Source organism: Rhipicephalus sanguineus, chromosome 1 (genome assembly GCF_013339695.2).
Source record: "Rhipicephalus sanguineus isolate Rsan-2018 chromosome 1, BIME_Rsan_1.4, whole genome shotgun sequence".
Lineage (NCBI taxonomy): Eukaryota > Metazoa > Arthropoda > Arachnida > Ixodida > Ixodidae > Rhipicephalus > Rhipicephalus sanguineus.
In genome coordinates this window covers 300,624,253-300,647,179 of record NC_051176.1, presented here as the reverse complement: position 1 = coordinate 300,647,179, position 22,927 = coordinate 300,624,253, and the positions used below count along the sequence as shown (strand labels likewise).

General features: G+C 43.8%; 1 protein-coding gene across 1 annotated transcript in view; it reads left to right on the top strand.

Annotated features, from left to right (window-relative positions):
• LOC119379367 (rho-related BTB domain-containing protein 1) overlaps positions 1 to 22,927 on the top strand; it is a 169,994-nt gene that overhangs the window by 94,151 nt on the left and 52,916 nt on the right. The window contains exons 3-6 of the mRNA XM_037648676.2: positions 338 to 441; positions 10,685 to 10,882; positions 19,196 to 19,240; positions 22,695 to 22,902. Coding sequence (XP_037504604.2) covers positions 338 to 441; positions 10,685 to 10,882; positions 19,196 to 19,240; positions 22,695 to 22,902 — 555 coding nt within the window. The remainder of the gene's footprint in view (positions 1 to 337; positions 442 to 10,684; positions 10,883 to 19,195; positions 19,241 to 22,694; positions 22,903 to 22,927) is intronic.

Below are 22,927 nucleotides of genomic sequence, written 5' to 3'. Positions count from 1 at the left end.
GACGGCGCTCACCAATGGCGATTCGCAAAAGGGTGGAAAGTTGGGAAAGTTGGTACGCTTGTATCGTGAAAAAGAACGGACACGATTCGAGCGATAGTACGATGCAGCCTAACTGCGCATGCGCTGAGCTTTGTGTTGGTAAAGGCAGGCGTCGCTGATAGCACCGTGAGGACGTGAGGCTCCCGTCTTCACGCTGAGCGTGCTCACGACTGTACAAGTGCAGCTTAGTGCACGGTACTTGTATACGTAGAGGAGAAGGCCTGATGCATTGCACCGTATTTATTGCGAGTTAGACAGTTCGTTCTATTTGTCACTAGTATACGACCACGCGCTGCAGGTCCTGGAGCGTTCCCTGGAGGTGGTTGACAGCGTGAATGTGTCTCTGAGGCTGTGGGACACCTTCGGCGACCACGACAAGGACCGCCGGTTCGCCTACGGAAGGCAAGCGCTCAATTTCTCGTTTGCTAAAAAAAAAAGAAAAAAAAAACTTCCGGCCGCGGCGGTCGTATTTTCGATGGAGGCGAAAATGCTAGAGGCTTTTGTGCTTAGATTTAAGTGCACGTTAAAGGGACACTAAAGGCAAATAACAATTTATGTCAGAGTGAAAGATCAGTGTATGACGTCTAAAACGGTGATATTATGAACAGCAGTGCCCTACTTACCGAGAAATTAAGCTAAATGTATCACACGATGAGCGCCACGAGCGGGACATTTTGGAAATGATCCCGATGACGTGAGAGAGTCCCACTACAATTAATCACTCGTAATCAAACTAAAAAAAGAACCTCCCGTGCATCAAGAGACGTAATAAAATGCTGCTTGTTCGTTTCTGTTTGATTCATGGAAAAAAAATTGCAGTGGCTTAGCTCGGCTATGCCAGGATATACGTAGCGTTAGCAAAGGTTCAGCTCATTATTCTTAGCTTTCCAGATTGTCTAGGATTAGTAGCCTTCTTCTGTTCATTCTTCGTACGCTGAACCGCAAATTGCCGGGCAACTACTTCGGGATCCGATGAGATAAGCTTCTCGGTTCTTCTGCGCCGTCGAGCAGCATTTGCGCTCTCCTTCTCCATGGCGTTACCCACCTGCAAACGCCAGTCAGAGGCGCTATCAAGCGGCCCCAGCGCAGTGTCAGACGGCGACTGCACAGCGAAGGCGAATAGCTGCGCGTGCGCCGGCGCCATTGTGTCTATGGCTACGACGTCACTCCTCTAGAATGTGGCGCAGACCAGCAGCGGCGAGCCGCGCGCGGCGGTGGCGGAGTCTGCGCGCGCCGGCGCCAGCGTGTCTGCCGCGCCTACGACGCCACTCCTCCCGAACGCGCAGACCAGCAGCGGCGAGCCGCGCGCGGCGGTGTCGGAGAGCGCGTGAGATGCCAGCTCCGGTGACCCAGCTGTGTGAGATCACTGATCCTCGCGCATGCGCAGCACGGCTCATGACCCTCCACGCAAAATCGGCTCCGGCTAGGCAAGTGTAGGTAACGCTACAAAAAATCCTCTTTGGCGTTGCCATGGGGAACGGCGCGTGGTTCAAAGGTTCCGTTTTCGCCGAACTGCGCTTCGCCCGGCGCCCTGCTTCGCTCACGCGGTTGCGTCTCAGTGGTAGTTTCGGTATCGCGTACTTCCGCGTGTGTTTTGCGCGCTCGTGAAAGCCGCTCTGACAGAAAGTTAGACAAAATGCCGCATGCATGTGATGTTGCCAGATGCCCGAATGGTGCACGCCGCCGCACAGTAAAGGCGGGCAAAGTTGCGCATGGCAACAGTGACGTGAGAAAGACCGCTTTCAGGCGGGTGATTTGGAGTGCGTTAACGCAATACAGACCACTAAAACGTGATTTTATTTCAATATAAGCACTTCCGTGGCACGAAAGTATCACTACAAGGTTTTTGGGCCGCTATTTCAACAATCAACGTCGACCTAATATTTGCCTTTAGTGTCCCTTTAAAAGCCCCTGAATTTTTTTCGTCATAGTTGCTATGAACCCTGTTTGGGTGTATGGCGCAGTCATTTGGGTTTATGGCATCATTTGTTGAAAGAAGAGGGAATGATTTCTAGCTGAGTAAAGTTGGTTCTTCACCCGCGATTCGAGGATCTGCGATTCAGGCAGGCTGGTGATTCTTGTACTCGAGGTGCCCCGTCAGAGAAAATCCTTGCGGAGACTAGTGAGCAGAGGCTTGGAGATCGTGGAGCAAGCAGTTTTATATACAGAAGAAATGGTTACAAGAAGAACATATTTACAAGGTATTTACAAATTCTGGCTGGCTACGTTGTACATCATCCAAGCTCGGGGGACTGGAGCACTGTCTAGCAGTAACACCGATCAAACCAGACTGCCCTTCTTCCAACGGTCGAGCCTTTTTGTCCCTTCCTCAGTACCCACTTTCCCCACTTGCAGTCGCAGGGTCTTGCCGACCTTGGCACGCCTATTCCTAGCGTCCATGCAGCTGCACCCACGGGGAAAGGACTCTACCGAAGGGGAGGGGTGACCTTCCGAGTTCTTCCGCGGTAGCGCACACTCGCGAGAGTTCTCAGTTAATGACGTGGGCATGCTGCCACCAACTGTCTTCTCTCGGAGTCAACTTGCCTCTGGTGACTGAGACCTTGCAGTCCAGTAATGGCGGCATTGTTCATTGCCCCGGTGGCCGCCGTCTGCAAGCCCCGCACCTTCTCTCTGTTTGCGCGGGCGACGTTGGGGCCATACAGGCACCTCCCCCCAGCTCGCTGGTTTCTCCGAACCATACAAGCTCACTTTGAGAATTAATTCTAAATTCCAGAATGCGTGCTGCGCTATAATGTTTGGCTCGTGTGTTCTCTGGAGCCTCGACTACCAATCGGCAGCATTTTCGATCTGACCATGCCTAAAAAGTGTTGCAGGGCCCCTTTAAGAAGTGACAAGAAGTAGCTTGGAGGTCACTCCAGAAAAATAAGTACCCCAACCCCCGTAGCCTATCACTACTACTATCCAGACCAATATCCAAATACATGCAAGTAGGGCAAGCAAAGAGCAGATTTATTTCACATTATGTGGTTGTGCGCAGCATTAAACCATAGGAATGAGGAGGTAAATAATGCTGAGCAGTGGGAGGCTGTGCTGCGCAGCTTTGACCCTGACCAGGGTTATCAAGAGAGCAGAAGATACCGCCCGGGTGCAGGGGCTCGTTGCCGCCTAACCACAAAGCCGCCCACCGAAATACATTGTCTTTTAAATAAAGTTTTTACTCACTCACTGTCTACGCCACTGTTCGGAGTGCAGTTAAAACGTGCAGCAGCAATGTTTACACATTGCCTACTGCTTCACTTGCAATCGCACCAAATAGCAATGCTGTTGCGTTAAGTGCCGCACAAACTCGGTGACCACGTTGGATCAGTGAGCAAGACGCCAACGGGACGCACAATAATGCATTCGCGCGTGCATGATGCACAAACTGTGCCCCTCGTCTGTTGCATTCGTGATGCGTAGCACGTCGCAAGTTCTCGGGCTGCCACAGACATTTCTGAGACGAACCGGAATGCTTGTGCCTTCGGCGAAGCCGCAAAACAGCTGGCAGTTGGCAAATAGTCCGCTTTTCGTGGCAGAGGATTGTGGTCTCGCCAAGCAATTTGTGGACAAACCCTTCGGTTTCTCTTGTATGGTTTGCGAAAGCCCGTGTTTGCAGTATTTACCGTCCCCTGTGTCCAGTGTTTACGCCAATCATTTCAGGTTTTGCTAATGGTCGTCATGGTTTTGCTAATGGTCGTCATGGTAGTTAGGATGGGGTAAACGTGTCAATATGGGTGCGTTCACGTCAAAGGCTGAGGCCGGCCCAATAGCAATACACAGTGTGCACATTGTATTTCTTAACGTTCAGTGAAGCTTGCACTATAGTTCTATGAATACACGTTTCACTTTCGTGTTACGAACAATTCCTATGAACGAGGGATCAACGATCATTATTTTGATACAAATAACGCATTGCTGAAGTGCAGCGTTCTTTTTTTTTTTATTGCGACAGCAGTTACATGGACACTCCAGGCGGATTTTTGCCGTCACCAACATGTTCCGTTTTAAGTGTAAATCGATAACATTACTCCGCGCATCGTATGTTTTATGTGCGAGTGAAAGCTGCAAGCGCTGCCGATGAACGCCGCTCGAGCAGAGGTGAAATAAGCCGGCCGTCGCTGTCGCGCGAAAGGTGCATGGAGTGGTGCTGGAGGTGGAGCTTTTTGACTTCCGCAGGAAATGCGTACGTTCACCAGCTGGGCGTCGTATCTGTCGAGGGGATCAGCAGACAGCTCACACCTTACATTTTAATCATGATCTTATGGCAAAGTTTGTGCGCTGAAGCCATAGACAGCATGAAGGTCGCTTCGTTCGCTGCAATGGCCGCATTTCCTCACGCCAGCGTTTTGTTTGAGTTACACCAGGTCTCATGCAAGTGAGCTGCTAGACTTACTTCGTGTAGCATTCCAATTTGTTGCCATCACATTCATTACTTCGCCCTTGTGGCGAAACTGTGACTCTTTTTCAGTTTACATTTAGGCTAGTGATTACTTCGTTGCTGAATACGTAAGGTAGTTTTATATTCTGCGCACCCATTTCAGGGTTGCAAACCACTTAGTACTTAAAGAAAAACTCAAAATGAGTACAACAGAACGCAGTCTCCTGTCGTGGTCGGTAGCTGCAAATGCGAGCGTTGTATATGCGCAAATCCGTGTTGCGATACGATCCATTGGAGAGTGCTTCTAATGAATCATTTTTGTGTGAACGTATTGCCATGCATAACTATCGATACTTGTAGGTATGCGAAAGGAAAATGTGCTGCTGCGAAGAGAATTAGCCGCGCATGAACTGCTGCTCATTTAGGCGGCTTTCACGGAAAGCAAACTTCACTGTCCAGTGAGTTCTTGTGTGGTAAAGCTCGCTTATCAGACGCCGAGAAAAAAAACTTTTTTTTTTTTTAATGGGGGACCTGAGCTTGTAAGTAACCATCGGAATCTGCAGGTATCATTGAAGTTTTTATTGTGCCAGCATGCACCAAATGTTACTACGAAATCTAGTATATAAACATTCATGGGCCATTCCCCTCTGTGAAGGTGGATAGAAGGGGCCCCAAAACACTGCCCGGAGGCACGCCGTATAAAACTGGTCTGGACATGGATTTAATTTTATTTATTTCTATATACTGCGTGCAAGAATTGAGGTAGGATGTAAACTACTGAGTAACATTTGAATTTCTGAATATTTCATTTATTTTTAGTAAGAGTTTCGGGTGCAAGACCTTATCAAAGGCTTTGGCAAAGTCTAAGCAAATTAGGTCAATCTGTCCTCGGCTGTTTATTGCTCGTGCAAGATAATGGACTGTAAGAACAAGCTGTGTTACTGTAGATAAGTCCCTACGAAAACCATGTTGCACTGGTGATAATAAATTGTAGGTGTCCATATAATTGGAGAGATGTTTACACATTATATGCTCAAGCAGTTTGGTGCAGGTGCTCTTAAGAGATATGGGCCTGTAATTACACACTTCTGAAATGTTCCCACTTTTGTGAACTGGAATTATTTTAGCTTGTTTCCAGACTACAGCAAATGTTCTCTGGGTAATTGAAGATTGAAAGATTTTAGTAAGATATTTAGTGACCTACTGAGCATATCTAGTATATAAAAAATCACAGCATATCCACGTGGTGAATGATGATGAGTGGGGCGAAGCTTCGGAGGATATCATCGGTAAACCGTGAATCTTCTGTGTAACGCCCCATCAATCGTCATATAAAGAGTGAGAAACACTGTGTGTATATTACAAACATCATACTTTTATTTTCTTAATTAGATGATGCTTGGCTTGCGTTGTCCCTTTGTTATCACGGCTTTATGGTCCGTGAAATGAAGGGATAGCGGTTCCTGTAAGGGTTGCAATTGGAAATTTGAAAATACCAGGTCTATATGCGTCCCTCAGATGGTCGTTGGTTTCATATGATCAAAGGACGTGCACGTGAGAGCATATTTGGCTGCCATATGTCATATGCCATATTACCCACTCATTGTTCTTTTCGGTAATATCAACATTCAGGTCACCAACTAACACAAATGGTCTATTCTTGTACTTGTCATAATTACACGATGCCGGGTCAATGAATGTCTTGATATTCCCACTCGACAAATTGGGTGCAAGGTACATGGTCATGATGATGCATCCATCAAAATCGATGGCAGCATATTCACCATTGTGGTTCTGTGTCTTTGGTAGTAGTTTCAGATCTTGTGCCTTTTCTGTTTGTTTGACGTATACGGCCACACCACCTGCAGGACGCTCTGCATTATCGATGCACACGACTGGAACGTATCGTTTGGTATACGGTCTTTTGGCGTTCCACGTCTCGGTAAGATAGAGAACGTCCACCGCAGTAATTATGGGGTCCCGTTCCACATCGTCTACAAGCTTGACATAAAACCAGCTAGGCTTACATGGTAGGCGGGAAACTACAGAAGGCAACAACAAGTAAAGAAAACATAAGAGAACGGCAATCTTTTGCCAAGACGTTCGACCACTGCAAAGTTAACGGCTATCTCGTGGGTGGGTCTCTGTAGCCTTGTCTTCCAGCGAAAGAAAAAGCGTGCCAAGAGGGAGCCTCATGGTGCGTTACTTCTGAATTGTTGTCTTCGGGCGTTGTTGAAAACACGAGACGTAGTGAAGAAGAAAGAACGCCACACAGGCGAACACGCTTGAGAGTCTCGCTCGTCAACGTCGTCTTCTTCTTCTACTGCATACCAGAACGCGTGCTTCTCACGAACTAGAGGTGGCTACTACAAACAAACGAACAAACGGAGGATGGACAGACCCACAGCATAAGGAGCTTCGCCCCTAAAACTCGTTTGGAATGCCGTCGGGACCTGGGAATTTCTTAGTGTTTGTGCACAGAAGAAGGTTCAACACTCCATCCTCGTTGATTAGCGGGTCAGATACTGAAGGCCGATCGGAACATATCTCCAGAATTTACTACGTGCCTCGTAAAGAAAGTTTTTCAAAATTACATTAAAAGATCTCTCTTTAAATTCCTTAGACGATTTAGATCTTGCCTTTTGTTATAAGTGAGAGAGTGAAGTCTTGTTCTGGGCACTTGGATCATGAGAACAAGCTTTTCTCTTCCTTTTAATTCGCCATTTGACATGAATTATGCCTCTCATAAACCAAGGGTTCTTTCTATTGCATTTTTTGAAAACCTTCAGGGATAAATGGCGTAATGCAATCCATTGTTATATTGTAAAAATATTCCCACAGAGCATCAGTGCTACCATTTGATTCATAAATAGATGTGAAGTTGTCAAATGACATTCAAGAAAATCCTAAACAATGACATCATCAGCAGCTTCAAAGTTTAGATAACTGATGCCCGATTTCTGCTGTAAGGTGCAAGACGACATGCTCATGAACAGAATAACCATTTTGTGGTCTGATAGGCCTTCTTAAACCAAACAATCATTCAAATAAGGAATCAAAAAAATTATATCAAGTACAGAGGACCATGTTGCACACACCCTAGTGAATTCACTAACAAGCTGACATAAATTGTAAGACAATTTCAAATCAAGAAATAACTCATAAGAAGTATCGTGTGCGTCAACGGCCACATACGAATCCCAATCAATAGCCAGAAGATTAAAATCGCCAAATAGCAGGATATTGTCTTGTTCTTTTAAGTATCATTCCTTGAATTTTTTTAGTTCCGTAATATACTCTATAGGAGTATTTGGAGCTCTGTATACCCCACTAATGAATACTGTGTGATTATTTAGATTTGTTTTAATCTACACAGCCTCAATATCATCTGGTATGTCGAAAGAGGAAAGAACAATGTCTTGCTTGACTAAGAGGGCCACCCCTCCCCCTCTTCCATTGCGATCCCTCCGAACCAAAGTGTAGCCAGGTGGAGTGATTTCGCTATCAGGTATATTTTTGTGCAACCATGTTTACGTGATTAGAGAAATATCAGGTTCATGATCAATAACCAACGCTTCAAGCGCGTGTGCTTTGTTTAATACACTTCTGGCGTTTACGTTGATTACTTTAAAAGTATCATTCTGACCCCGCATCCGTCAGTTTTCACGTGTTACAGCATCACTTCTCAGCTTGCATCTTGCATCACCCACTTCATTCCAGCAGTCATAGGCGTGCGCAGGGTTCCCTATCAGGGGGGGGGGGTGAAGGTTGATCGCAGCGCCCCCCCACCCTACTAAGTCAATGTATGGGGTAGATTTTGTGACCCCCCCCCCCTTCTTAGGTGACTAGAAGGGTCAATGTACAGGGTAGAGCACTGCACGGGCCGATTTTTCCGGCCCGGGCCCGGCCCGGCCCGAAAACGCCATGCTCCGGCCCGCCCGAGCCCGGCCCGGTGTTCTTAAATGTGGCCCGTACCCGGCCCGGGCCCAAAAGGTTTGGGCCCGGCCCGGCCTGACCCGACCCAACCCGTTTCAGCTAGTTATGCCTTGAGCATAAAGGAGGCACTGTCTAACCTTCGGTCATTGTGAAGATGCCTGCCACACACAAGATATTTTCTAGAGATTGTTTTGGGAACTTCTTTCAGTGTCACGACTTTCACTGGTACTGTGTATACTTTCGGTTAATTACGCCCGTAACACTCTTGCGAAATAATTGCAGGGCAATATAAAATATAATTGGAGTCATAGCCGGCTGTTTCATGTACGCACGCAGTGCTAACCACGCAATCTTATTTTTGCATTTCAAAGAACGACTACAAAATATACCTCCATAAACTGAAAAAAAAAACAAAACATGGCAGACATTTTTAGTTCAAGTTTTACATCAATTGCATACGACCTAGGGCTGTTGAGTAAAAGTAGCAAGTCTGCAAACTTCATCTATTGCACAATGCAATGAAAAAAAAAAAAAAAAACGTGCTCTAGCTGCTTCTGGTAGGAATACACCAGGCTGGGCAGCGTTACATAAATTAAAGCTGTCGTGTTGACTCCTCGGCAGGCAACTGCACCCAACGTACACAACGTTTTCGTGTTCAAAACAAGAACGTTCTTTGTCCCACCCTTCTTCCCCGAGTCACCGCCACCGCAGTGCCATAGATCTGTCAAAGCGAGGCACACCCGTTAGAGAGCGAGCCACCGTCCTCGCTGTTCCCTGAAGGTGGCTGTCTCGTCGTCTTCGTGTGACCGCCTTCGATCTTTGAAAATGTTACGCCTTAAAGCGAGACCAGACTAAGGGCTTCCAAAACAACTGTCTATTAGAGCGCCGAAGTGAACCAGCTGGCGGCCTCTTTAGCGATCCCCGTCGACGTGACGTGTCAGGTGTCCGCGGAGCGTGATTATACAGATACGTATGAGACCCGGGCCTAATACGGGCCTGGCTCAGGCCCGAGCCCGACCCGAGCCCGAAGATCACGGGCCCGATCCAACAATTCCTTACCCGGCCCGGCCCGGCCCGCGGGCCGGGCCGGGCCGGGTAAGGAATTGTTGGATCGGCCGGCCCGGGCCCGTGCAGTGCTCTAGTACAGGGCACATTTGCGCCCCCCTCTTAGATAATTAAGGGGGGTGGCTGCCCCCACCCCCCCCTGCCCCCCTGTGTGCACGCCTATGCCAGCAGTAAAGAGTGTTGTTTACCCTCAACTTATCAAAAACAAGCTTTACCTTCTTTCCTGCCTTCCTTTTGTCACTTACCGAACCCCAAAGCTTTTTTTTCTTATTCCCTATACTCCTTTCGAAAAATGTCCGCTGATACTGTACTCCGTATCCTTCAGTCGTAAGCAGTTTTGCAAGACTTTCATTTTATCTCTGTAGTCTGCTAACCTTAGGATGATTGGATGAGTTCTGCCACAAATATTTTTTACCTTCTCTCAATAGACGTTATGTTCACTTTTAGGGTAGAGCCAAAGATTTCGCCTTTTACTTTTCGTAACAGGGTTTCCTCCTTTTCGTCTTCTGCTACTCCCCTTGTGATAAGGTTGTTCCTTCTTGAATGATTATCCAAATCGTCCACATGATTAAACAGACTAGATGATTTGTCACAACATTCAGCCAGAATTGTTTCGAGAGTTATTTATTCATTTATTTATTTATTTATTTATTTATTTACAGATTACCTACATGGCCATATAGGCATTACATAGGGGGGGAACAAAAACATAACCAGGGTTTCAGTTGCGAGCCTGTTCCGAATCTCGTCGAAGCTTTGCACCTTAGCCTCAATAACAAGAAGCCGATCTTGCATGCCCAGGATTCTAGTTTCCAACGAATCTTGCTTTTCTTGAACTGCAGTAAGTTAAGATAAAATTTCCTTTTGATTCTGGAGCATTTCATTGCATACAGCGTCCATTATAGGTCCCAGAATCTGCTCGACATCTCCAGAGAGACTCGACAACAGGCCTACAATAGCAAAACAGCCGCATATACAGTCACCTGCAGTTTGTGCACACGGCAGCATTATAAGACCAATAACATCACTATAGAGGCCATCTTTTCGGTCACCAATCTGCATGAACAGCGGTGACATTGTCACGGCAATGCTGCTGTGTCCACTGGAGCAAGTACTAGGCGATGGTCACACATTTATAGCATACAGTTGTTCAATTGATCACTCTTTGTTTCTTCCTTCTTTTATAGTATGTGTGGTTGGCTCACAGGTTCTGTAGCCCATTCATACTTCATGGACCCAAACTAAGCAGAGTGTATATGTTTTCAGGTCAGATGTGGTGCTGCTCTGCTTCTCAATTGCGAATCCAGTGTCTCTGCGTAACTGCAAGGTGGTCTGGTACCCAGAGATCCGTCAGTACTGCCCCAACACACCCATCATTCTGGTTGGCTGCAAGAATGACCTTCGTTACATGTACCGTGATGAGGCATATCTCTCCCTTTGCCGTGACCGCAGTCCCTTCTTCAGGTTTGTCTAATTGATGTAACCTTTCCAAAGTCAATTTTGTGGAACAATGCATGATTATGTCAGCATGTATAAATAATATCAGTTTTTTGTCTGTGCAATGCATGGTATTTTAAAAATATTATTTTTTATTGCTCTTAAAGGGACACTAAAGAGAAACAATGAATTGGTTTAGGTTGATAAAGTGTGCTCGGAGAACTCTTGTGTAGTTTATTTCACCACCATAGGTTTATTATTAGCAGAGAAAACCAAGTTCAAAGTTTCATTTTTAAATTTCGCGCCGAACTTTGTAATTCGTGACGTAAAACGTTTTAAAGAGCATTTAACGTATTTTGGCGCCGCTGAGTCGACGAAATTTCTACAAACTCGTTTTGTCAAGTCTCTGGCCCCCTCAGAGGACAATGTACTTCGATTTAACCGATCAGGAACTATGTAGGCCCAAGCAGGCGCCGTCAAAAATTTGTGATGTCACGGCAAATGTTGCGGGAATTCCAAGGTGGCATCGCCATTGCGCACGTCTGTGTTCCCGTGTCGTCCCCCTGTTACATTTTTTAGCGCAGAACAAGAACGATGGCATCGCCACCTGTATTTTCTTTTTGCGCGTTTTCTCGCTTATTAAGCGTCTTCTCGCAGCAAGCGTGGTGTTTTTGGTATCGTGGAAGACCACTTTGCTAATGCGAGAAAAATAGCTTTGCTCTTTAGTGTCCCTTTAAATAGCCTTTGGGAAGCTTCAGGTCTTTGTTTATTTCTCTCTCTCTTACTGTGCATAGTGCAACAGTTGAGCAGAAAAATGTGAAACTTAGCACCGCTTGAAGTGCTCACCTAACTCAATATCTTTCTGTACTCTTTTTCATCTAGCTATGTAGGGCACAGGTGAATAATTTGTCTGCTGTGTTGTACTGTTTTTTTATATTGCTGTGTTTGAGATTTGCAATAATTGTATGTATCCTACACTGCAGTAATGAAAAAGAAGACGTATATATTGTCTTGTTACTGCTTTTTCGCTTTTTTGATAGTCTATACTGAGCCCTGGTTGAACACTCAGTTGACAGTGATCAAAAGAAAATAAACATATATTGACGTTTCGGGGCCGCTACAAGTGCCTTGTTCATGGGGAAGCTGAGTGCAGCAGGCACCAGTTATTCAAAATAGTCGCCCCCTCTTGCACCCACCTTCATTGTGAGCAAGGGAACCATAGCGGCCTCCAAAACGTCAATATACGTTTATTTTCTTTTGAACGAGGCGAGTGCCTGTTTTATTTTGTCAATGAAGCACCCTCACCTGACAATTTTTTGTTGAACCTTGGACTACCAAACACTCAGTTGATGTGTGCCTTATCACTACACACAAAATGCAAAGAATAAGAGGTCTATTTGGGTATTTGGGACGACTTGCCATTTTTCCTGGGCATATTCTGCTGCAATGCGCTTTTTTTTTTTCTTCAAAAATTGTCGCGTGAGCTTCCGGTCTGAGATGACAGGGTTGATGGATTTCCTGCGTGCCAGGTGCGCTGTTTCGGTTTCGCCTAGATCGGGGCCTTGAATTTTGGTGATTATTATCTCAAATTAAGTGCGTTTTTCGTGAATTTCAAAAAATGGGCATGTTATAAATTGTCACGTCCTGTAACTCTTCCAGATAAACAACGGCCCTTAAGGTAATATTTAAAGTGTTAATTAACAATTTTTTTAATTGCTCATTTGAATGTAACTTTAGGTGCGGTGAAGTTTTTCCACCTTGACGTAGAGTTCATTTGCGAAGACGACAAGGGCTTGACTGTCGTAGCATTTTTATAAAAAATCTGTATTGTCTAAAAAAAAAGCACCCTATATATATATATATATATATGCTTAGCCATTTCATAACCACTGAGACTGCTGTACTTCTAGCAAAAATATGCCACATTGTGCATCTGACAGCTGTAGTGTGCACGTATCTCACAGGAGTACGGCCACTAGCGTGGGTTCGGACTTAGCGAGCCACAGGGCCGCGTTTGCCGTTGCCTCGCGTGAACAGGCGCGCCGCTGCACACATACGTTCGAGCGCAAAGGCGCCGAGCGCAGCGCGGCAAGTACACAGTACTGCTCTCGAGATCCACAACACTTTATTGCCTGCAGCAGCACCACAAAACGCAGTACAACACCCGCTCCCGAAGCAAACAGGCTTCACCACGCCACGGGCGAAAATACAACACAAAGGGTACCGCTAGCATGTCTCCGCGGGCAAAGGGCTCACGGCGACACGCCGCTGAGAGAAACGGTCCCTCGCGACTATGCTGCGTACTCTAACGATCCGCGACCACAGGGCCCGATCGCTCGAGTGAGGGCAAACTCTGCTCGCGTTGGCTTCGATAGGTACGGTTTCAGCGTAGTATGACCACGCGCGAATGCACCGCACCGCTCTTCAGCCTAGCGTTCGGAAAAGGACAACGTAAGGTAAGCGCTCGCCACTGGCGTAAGGCACCGTTAGCGAGCTCCGTCCGAGCGAGCCCAAAAGAGGAGCCGACGGACGGGAGAGAAAATTCGTGCTTACCTTAAAAGTTCCAGAGAGAGTCTCCGCCCCCCGCCGCGCGAAACATCTCACGAGACGCGAGACAAGGCTCCTTACGCGAGACTCGAGCGCAGCGCCATCGTCGAGGTCCGACGTCGGGAGAGAGGAGGTTAACGTCACTCCCCCGCTCGCCCAGCGCCGTAAGACGGTGGAGGAGGGGAGCATCACATGATCGGACGTGAGGATGGCAGGAATAGGCGAAAAACCCGCGCAATGGCCATGGGCAAGCCTCAATCCCCACACAGCACATTAAGTTGCTTCTGAATGATAAAACTTCCCACCTGCTTAAAAATTTGCATTTTGTGTCATGTTCACTACAATGCCTGCTAATGAACAAAACTACTGCGAAAAAACTTGAAGGTGATAAGAACTTTTTGTCACAAAATATATGTTGTGGTAAGTCTTTGTGACATATCCTCAAAAATCCTCTTTTTTTTTTTAATCAAATGATTGGTAGCATAGGTACACATAAAAAAAACTGTCATCCCCCAATTGTTGCCTGAAGCTACAAAGAAAGCCGATACAGTTTTTCTGAAAGAAAGGTTCGCAGTTGAGGAAAAATTCACCCTTGTCTCAAATTTGAACCTGGAAGCAATACCTTTTTTGTGGAGTTGCGCTATCATATGACCTAACCAGGAAGCTAGTAGATTGCTGTGTCAAGGCAAATTAATCAACAACTTCAAGCATGTTGACACTTAAAGTGGTACATCATTATACTGTTTTGCCGTACACTGATGTTCTACAATGGAAACCACATGGGTTGTGGCTTCGTGCTAGAAATGGGTAGACAACAATCTTTCCCTTTCAGGGCTACCTTGTAGGCTTCCACAGAATTGATTTGTCAAAGGCACAAATGCTTTTATGTGGCAGCAGTAGCTTGATGTGGGTGAGTTGATGTAACATACTTAAAGAAAAGGCAGCGCAAGAGCACCAGAGATTAATTGCATTTCAGATGCAATCTCAAAACAAAGAGATTACATTTCTTATGTGTTAGAGGCATATCCATTTTTCATGTATAAATATCTCTGTTTTTTCAAATAAAATTTAGTTGAAAGTTTCCGCCTGTTTGTTGTAGGTGTCTTCTTCTTGTGCTCGTGTTTTCATGCTGCCTTTTCTTTAAGCTTTTATGTGGGGCTGCTTATGCCATATTGTTATCTGCACTTGCAGTTAAGAGCACTTGGTGGTGTCACCTTCAGCTTCATGTTTTTTGTTTGTTTGTTTGTTTGTTTGTTTTTATTTGCACCCCTCATAGATTGCTTTGCAGATCCCTGGCTATATGCTGATGCTTTTACATCATCATGTTTCATTTAGACAAAGCAACAACTACAATGAAGCTATGGCTTAGCAGCTTTATTATTGCAGTGACAAAACTACTTTTGTTAAAGGGATGCTGAACACAGCCACATGTTAACTTGATGTATATCTTGGCAGGCAATACACTTCAGTTATTGAAAATGCAATCAGTCTTATAGCAAGAAGAAGATTTACATGTCAGAAAAAAATACGAAAACAAAAGACGCGGTGGCACTGCAACATAGAAGTACCCACATCAGCTGCCTGTGATGTTATAAATACTTTGGCAACATCTCCTCCACTGCAATGAATTATTAACAGAGCTAAATGAAGTCTGAAAAAGTATACCAAGGTATAAAAAATGTTGGGAAATCTTGGATGTCAAACTGATGCAATGGGCGCTACAGTTGTTTGTGCATTCAAGGGGCACTGACACAAAAATTTTTGCCGGTGTTTTTTTGCTGCAATAGTGGCTGGGAGCCTGTTAGTCATAACGCGGCACATAGCTTGCTGCAGTGCATGAGATATAATTATTTACAGTCTGTCTATTACCTGCCTGTCTCAGTTTCAATTTCGGAGAGCTCCGAGAATGACAAGCCGCCAGGTGCAACTAACACCACCCAGGCTCGTACTGGTGCCACCTAGCATGTGCAACATAGTAAACAAACTCGACCACTTGAGCACACAGAAGTGTGACACACTTCCGCGCGGCCTGCATCGTCTGCTCACGTTCTTTTGCCTACTGCACGTGCTGGGTCGTGTTGGCACTGTCAGGTGGCAACAATTTCCTTGAAGCTTTCCACTCATACGCCGCGGGCACCGGCTTGTGAGCAGCCGTCAAATTGTAGTCTGCTGGCGCAAGCGCAGAAACAAGGCAATGACTATGATGTCCTCATTACTAGCTGCTCCAGCTGGCTCGGCTGCAGTGGTGACGTTGCAGAAGTTGGTGGTCCCCTTCAAGTGCCTTAAGGTGATGTTGCGAGGTGCGGTGCATATCGCTCGATTGCGCACGTGAACTTCAATATTCATATAAGTTACCCTCCAAACTATACATGCTGTTGAGATTTGGTAGGTGATATAGACGTGTTCACGGAAATCGATCCTGTAGGCTATCTTGGCAATGAAATTTTGTGTCAGTGCCTCTTTAAAATAAAAAACAAAACCTCGGAGCTGGTTTTTTTCTTGAAAGGAGCTCTCAGTGGGTTTGAGCATTGCAAACTGATAAGCATTGTACATAACCGCAGGTTGATGATTTCACAGCTGAAATTTTAAACAAAAACCTACGTTCCGTTCCTTTTGATGGAGTTCTGCTTCCTGCTAGAGAGCCAAGCTCACACACACAAATACCTCTACATAAAACCCACAGCCTGCAATGTCACTGATTATGGCTCGTTACCTCGGTAAATTGTCCACTGCAGAATGTGCTAGTGGGAATGCACCACAAGAAGAGGAATGGGAAAGAAGTGGGGCTCTTGGTTCTGATATGCTGAAAAGTTGTTCGTCGATGCTAGTCAAGGCAGAAAAACAGTGGCTACATTGGCAGTGAAGCTTGCCTGTTGTTACCATTGTGATGCCACATATCAATTTATCTGATCTTCTGTAATAATGGGCCAGTTTTTAAACAAATTTGAAATGAGCTCTACAACTTGTAAAGTATAATCATTATTTGCACATGGACTTAGTAGGGGGCATTTTATTACTTTTTTCTGGACAAAAATGTCCAGCAGTCTTAAAAAGAGTAATATTTTTTTAACAGTTAAAGTGTTCTAGTCTTTTTTTCAGGCCATTTAGTTCTAAACACTTCATTTTACACACTTTATAATCAAACATATATAGGTAGCTTCCATCAATGTGATAGCCTTTTCCTGGTGCTTCAAGTGAAATCCTACAGAATGCTGTTTAGCTTATGTAAATGTTATGATATACCTGACTTTCACTTGGAGCATTTTTTTTTTAATGCACATAGACTGTGTTCTACAGGTTTTAAATTTTGTGGCGTGCCACTGTAGTGAAATGTCAGCTATACACACATGCATTATTGACAGCTATCAAATTTTTATTTGACTTATTCCAGTTCTCACAGGTCACAGTCATTGCATGTTACACGTGAAGCTTTCCTTTTTTGCTAACATTATTTTTCTTGGGAGGAACCAACAGTATCCAAGGTAGCAGCATTACCACTTGCAGCATTAGAAACTTTAAACTAAGGAACAGTATAGCTTCGAAGTGTTTCTATTAATCTCAGCCATTCAGATTCTGTCGCCGTGCCAGTAGGGTATAACGGGGGCCGACAAAGTGGTGCCTGGACCAAGTTTACCAAGCAGATGATGTAATGTTCTTTGATGTTTAATTGGAAATATGTCACTTAGTATTTGTTTTTCATTTCTGTCTTGAAAACCTGGAACTGACCAGATGAATGTAAGGAGGGCATGTGTGTTCAAATTCTCAAAGCTAAAAAGTTTAAATACTACTCATTTAGTAGCTTTCAAATTAAAAAAAATTATGGCAGCTTCGCACTAGTGGTGCCAAGCCTGAAGGAAGCTGGGCGGCCTTCCTCGTTTCTCTTTTTTGTATCCGTTTCTTTCTTCCCTTTCTTTCTCTCTCTCTCTCTGCCTATGTTTTTCTGTCTTTTCACGTCTTCATTCCCTTTCTTTCTCTCTATTTTCTATCTCTTTCTTTCTCTCTCTCTCTTTCACTTGTTCATTTTCGTTTGACACTTGCACCTGCTGTAAACAGTAGTGGGGCTTGCCCAATTCCTGTGGCGCATACCCACCTGAGGCTGCTTCACTGTGAAGAGAACGAAGAGAGCATGTGCCGGTTCACAATGATGATGATAGTTTTTTACGACAGAGCACAAGTTGTCGACAGCTTCGCTGTTAAAAAAAAGAAGTAAACAAGATTGACTGTTTCATAATATTATTCTCCTTAGTTCCTAGGGGTGCAATTTTACACTTAAATCTAATGGCTCAAAGTCGAATTAATAATGAAAAGTATAAAATGTTACCCACAATTCAGTACTAAAACATTACAGTGGCAGCAATATACCCTATGGGACATGCGTGCATATTTGCAGAGCTGAAAATTGATTTATTGTTTCACCTGTGCTGTAAAATTCATTAATAGATGTGCAACATGCCATGGGAATGAGTTAGAGCTGACATATCTGGGTATTTGTTCACAGTACTAGCATGACGTGGTCTTACAATGGGTGCTCTCCAATAATTGTTTTTGCAGTAATGCTTTACATTGGTCAAATGTACCAAGTAGAATGACATCTTCAAATACGCTGCACATGAAATAGTGTACTGTGTTTCTGTACCTGAAGTACTTTATAAAAGTAACCACATTTCGGATCCAACAAGTAATCTAAAAATTGAAATGCTTGTACTGCTGCTATATACTGGGTGTTTTATGAAATGTGATGGAAATTTTTTTCAAAGTAGGGAAGGTGAGATAATTAAATTATTTCTTCTGGATTGCTCTTACAACTATCTATATTCGAAAACAACTTGAGATAGCAATTTGACTAGTAGTTACGTAAATTAGAGTAATCGAAGTTTTCATTTAAAGAACCATGAAATTGATGACAATGGAAAACATGGAGGTGCGGCATCTGAGGAGCATCCAAAGAATGCACAAAGTTGATGCAGCTAATTTTTACAGTGTAACAAATTTTGGGCAGTTTCACTCACAAAAGCAAAATTGAAAATTGAACTGCCAGAAAGCGCAGCTGCCATGCCTTTAGCAGATGCGCTGGTTGATGTTGCTGGTTGCACATCACCGCCAAGCATGAATCGAGCGTTTTTACAAGTGGCAATCTTACTTGGTCATACTCATCTAACACTGATGCATAAACATTTGCATAGCTCATGAGCATCTGCTAAAAAGCTCAGAAGTTCCACTGTTTGACTGTCCAGTTTCACTTTTCTGTTTGAAATTAGACTGCATTTATTATACGGTAGAAATTAGCAGCCTGAATTTTCTCTGCAAGTTGTTCTGAACATCTTGCGTGATGTGCTTCAATTTGTCCATTTGTGTCAATCATCTGGCTGTTTTGGTTAAAGAGTTAATTAGTCTGGTTAGAATAATTTCTTGTTTAATTGCTAGTTTGAGACATTTTGTACACTCCTGTGATTGAAAACCCCAGATGAAGTGATTTGATTATCTTACTAATTTAAAAATTTTCAAATGCATTTCATAAAACACCTGATATGTTTTAATGCTGATTAAAATGCAAGAGTTGTGCTAAGACTAGATTTTCGGTAGACAAAGTTTTACTAGTGCCTGGAGAGGATATAGGCAATGGAAGCTTAGTTCGTAAAAGCAGAGCTTGGTTGTTTTCGGATGGCTGCAAGTTTGGAACTGCCTGCCACTGAGTTGTACATCATTCATCACTTCTCAGGTCTTGTACGTAGGCTTTGCCTGTGGTGTACTAAGCTGGCATAACTGTGGTTGTCTGTGCTCGTGTTTTTGCAGGGGGCACCACCCCTGCGTGTCTTGCAGGTTTCCAGAGTTTGGAAGGTACACGCGTTAGTCCTTACATCACCATACTCATTCTACACAAAGCTCTCTTGAGCATCTGCTTGGAGGCATTGTCTAGAGACTGTTGCATCTTGTCCTTGCTGCATGTGCAAACAGCCGGTTAATGTGTGTCATTGCAAGAGTGCATGTCCCTGAATGCTTGGAAGATTGTCATACATTTTTGTTTTCTTGCTCTCACACTCTGCTGCACCAGCATAACAGCTATGTTTCTTGCAAATTCTTCCTTTACATAGTTTATACATGTTAACCCATCCTGAATGCACATACTACCTTCTTCATCCTCTTCATTAACACTGATGTGTGCGACTAGTCTCTGACATATTCTGAACATAGAAGCCAAGAAAATTGCACATTACCTGGGATTGCAGCCTTGAACTGCAGAAGCTGACATAGTAGATATAATAGGGTTGAAAGATGAACCGGATGTTCTAGACTGGATGCCTTTTTTATGGCTTCTGGGTTCAAGGAACGTCTGTTGACATATGGTACATACTCCTCTGCTTGTTGGGCTTTGTCCAACAAAGTTCATCAGGCGATGGTGGTTTGAACAATGGTTTAACAAGCAGCATTCTTTGTTTGACCACTTTTGGGTTTTATCTCCGAGTTGCAACTAATACACAAAAGAAGTCATAGTTAAATGACTCCAGACTAATTCTGTCTAACTTAGTCATTTAAACATCCACTACACCCGTTTGCATTTTCCTGTGCACAGAAAACATTCACTTGTGAATAAAGTTCACATAATTCTGCTTCCTGCCAAACACATGAAGAACTTCTTTCTTTTTTTTTAACATCTACTTTTCTGTTTCATTGCTTTCTTTGAAAACTTCATGTACATGTAGTTTTCAATTGATTTGTTAACAGAAATGCAAGAAAATAACTGAAAAGGTATTAATAACCATTATGCTACAAACACCTTTAAATCTCTTGCCTAAATTTGAAGGAACAGTTCAATGCATTCATGAGCTTATGACTGATCACAATGCATATGACAAAACCTATGAGTGAAAGCATTCATTTCATTATATTGTTGTTAAAAAGAAAAGTTGTTGTAGATCACTCTCCATGACGTGCGAATCACTTAACTGATTCCAAAATACTGATCAACCAGACCTGTTATACCCCTAGCTACAAAAGGTTCATAGAATTTTAGCTGTGATGCTGTGGATATTGTTTTGTTCTGAGGTATTATTTTAATTGCCCTTTGTTATGCTGATGACAAAAGTGGTTCAAACAGTGGCTTTTTCTCTTTGTTGGAGGAACTCGAGAATCTGCAGCAGTACTTCTGCAACTTTCTTTTGGATGGGAAACCTCAGTGATTTGCATGCTCAACATTAATGCTTTGTGTTTCACTTATATTTGACTTACAGCGTGTAGACAAACAATTAATTTTACAATGCATCTATCACTTACCCAACCATCTGTTATCTTTTTTTTTTCGTTGCTGTTTACTTAAGTTTTTAGTGCAGAAGGTATATATATATACATAAAGATTTAGAAGAAAGCTCTGTACGTCCGTTGCACGTGTAGCTGCTGAAGAAATGAAAGGGCACATTTATGAAAACCGCATATTTTACTGGTTTGCACATTTCAGTGGTGCCACGGCTGAAATATAAACCAGTAAATGATGCTATTTTTATAAGTGTACCCCTTGATTTCCTCAAATGTATACATGTGTATATATATATATTCTGTGTATTGTTCGGTGCTGTGGGCTAGCCATGAAACAGGCTGAGTCGCGGGGGCTTATCTTCGACTGTGAGCATGTGTGGAAGTGAGATTTTCCCCTCTTTCACCTTTGTTGTTTGTTTTATCGTGATTATTTTTCTCCATTTTGTCTTGCTTCACATGCCATCTGCCCCACGAAGACAGGATGAAAGCATTCCTTTCTTTTCTTTATTTCTTCCTTTTTCAGCGAAACCTGTTATGAGCTCACAACAAGAGCCGATTTTGGTGGCAATGTTTTCCGCCGCTGCTGCCAGTCTCTGTCTCAGCTATCACGCACACTGAGAAAGAAAAAGCGGGGTTTGAGTGGGAATCGAAACTAGGCACCCTGCGTGGCAAGCAAGCATTCTGCCACAGAGCTTGAAACGCCAGTGCTTGAAACTTCCTTGGAAAAAGACCCTATACAGGAATCCAGTCAGGCGAAGAATCACATTAACAGATTTAGTATTGCGTAGCAGGAGAGCAGAACTGGACCAAGCGTCACACCATGTCAATTGCACAACGAGTGGGTAGTTAAGAGCTTCCAACCCATTACAAAAGGCTCAGCAATAATTAATCCTCATAATCAGCCAGAGCTTCAACAAAGTGTGCAGCTATGCAGGTGCACGTATTGTCTTACAGACGCGTAGTAGGTACTTCCCTACTCTGCAGAATGATGATGATGATTTATGCCATAGTGGATATGTCGCAATTATAACTTGCACTAGGTGCCCTAAGAGAGTTTACCTTTACAATTGGCTCTATGAAGGCCACTCCTCCACCTTGTGCCGAGATCGTGCTGCGTGTTCTACGCAGGCTTGGCATTTTTTTTTATTGCTTCAAGAGGAAGGAATCAGCTACATCAAGAAGCACTCGTTTTGCCCTTCTGTCTCTCTACCTATCTCTTTCTGTCTTCCTTCTCTTTATTATTTCTTATATATATATATATAAATTACTTTTGCCCAGTTACTTGCAATTTTTTAAACAGTTAGTTTGTCATGTACCCAAACTTCAAGCTTCCATTGTACCTGGGCACCTCAGCAACATCAGTGTCGCACAACTAAAAGTTATTTGGGTGCCTGCCATTTTGCTTCACTTTCTGCATAGGAATATATTTTTATTTGTCCTATAGTAGCATTTGGAAGATGCATGGTTTACTCTACCTGGTGCATTGGCTTTCTTTTCCTCCTTCGTTGCAGCAAAGTAAGTGCATGTATTGTTTAGATGAAGCTTTGCACTGTGATCCACATTGGGTTTAATTGTTTTATGTCAGCAACATTGTTTGTGATCCTGATGCCACACAAATCCGCATGCTAGGTTCTTGCATCATGTTAGATTGAATAACGATTTCCACAGTAGTGCAAACACTCAAAGACAGTGTGTGAATGGCACCTTTCTATAGTTATGGATAAGAAAGACTTATTAATTATGGATCTAATGCAGAAGAATTTACAATTGAGCCCTCAGTTGCTTTAATAATTTTTGAAATTTGTGAGGAGGCAATAGAAAAAACTGTTATGAAACTTCCTGCTTACCATTCTGGGTCAGTTACTTTTCAATGTAACATTTTATCTTATGTTTAACTTTTCACCGAGAAGAAAGCATACTTCTGCATATGCTACGAAATCATCATGTGAAGGCATTTTTCAAAGGCAATATTTTTCTGAGGTCAGTGCTTCAAGTAAACAACTTACGGAGGCCTAACTTGTGATGCCTTTTCTTTTAACAGGCCTCTCAGGGAGAGCGACCTGTTGCGCCCAGAACAGGGGCGGCTTCTAGCCAAAGAGATTGGTGCTGCATACTACGAAACAAGTGTTCTTACGAATTTCGGTGTAGCTGAGGTTTTTAGCAATGTCATCAGGGCAGCTTTGCTGGCCAGGAAGCAGCAGCGATTCTGGATGACCAATCTCAAGCATGTGCAGCACCCAGCAATTCAGGTCATTGTCTTTTCTTGCCGACAGT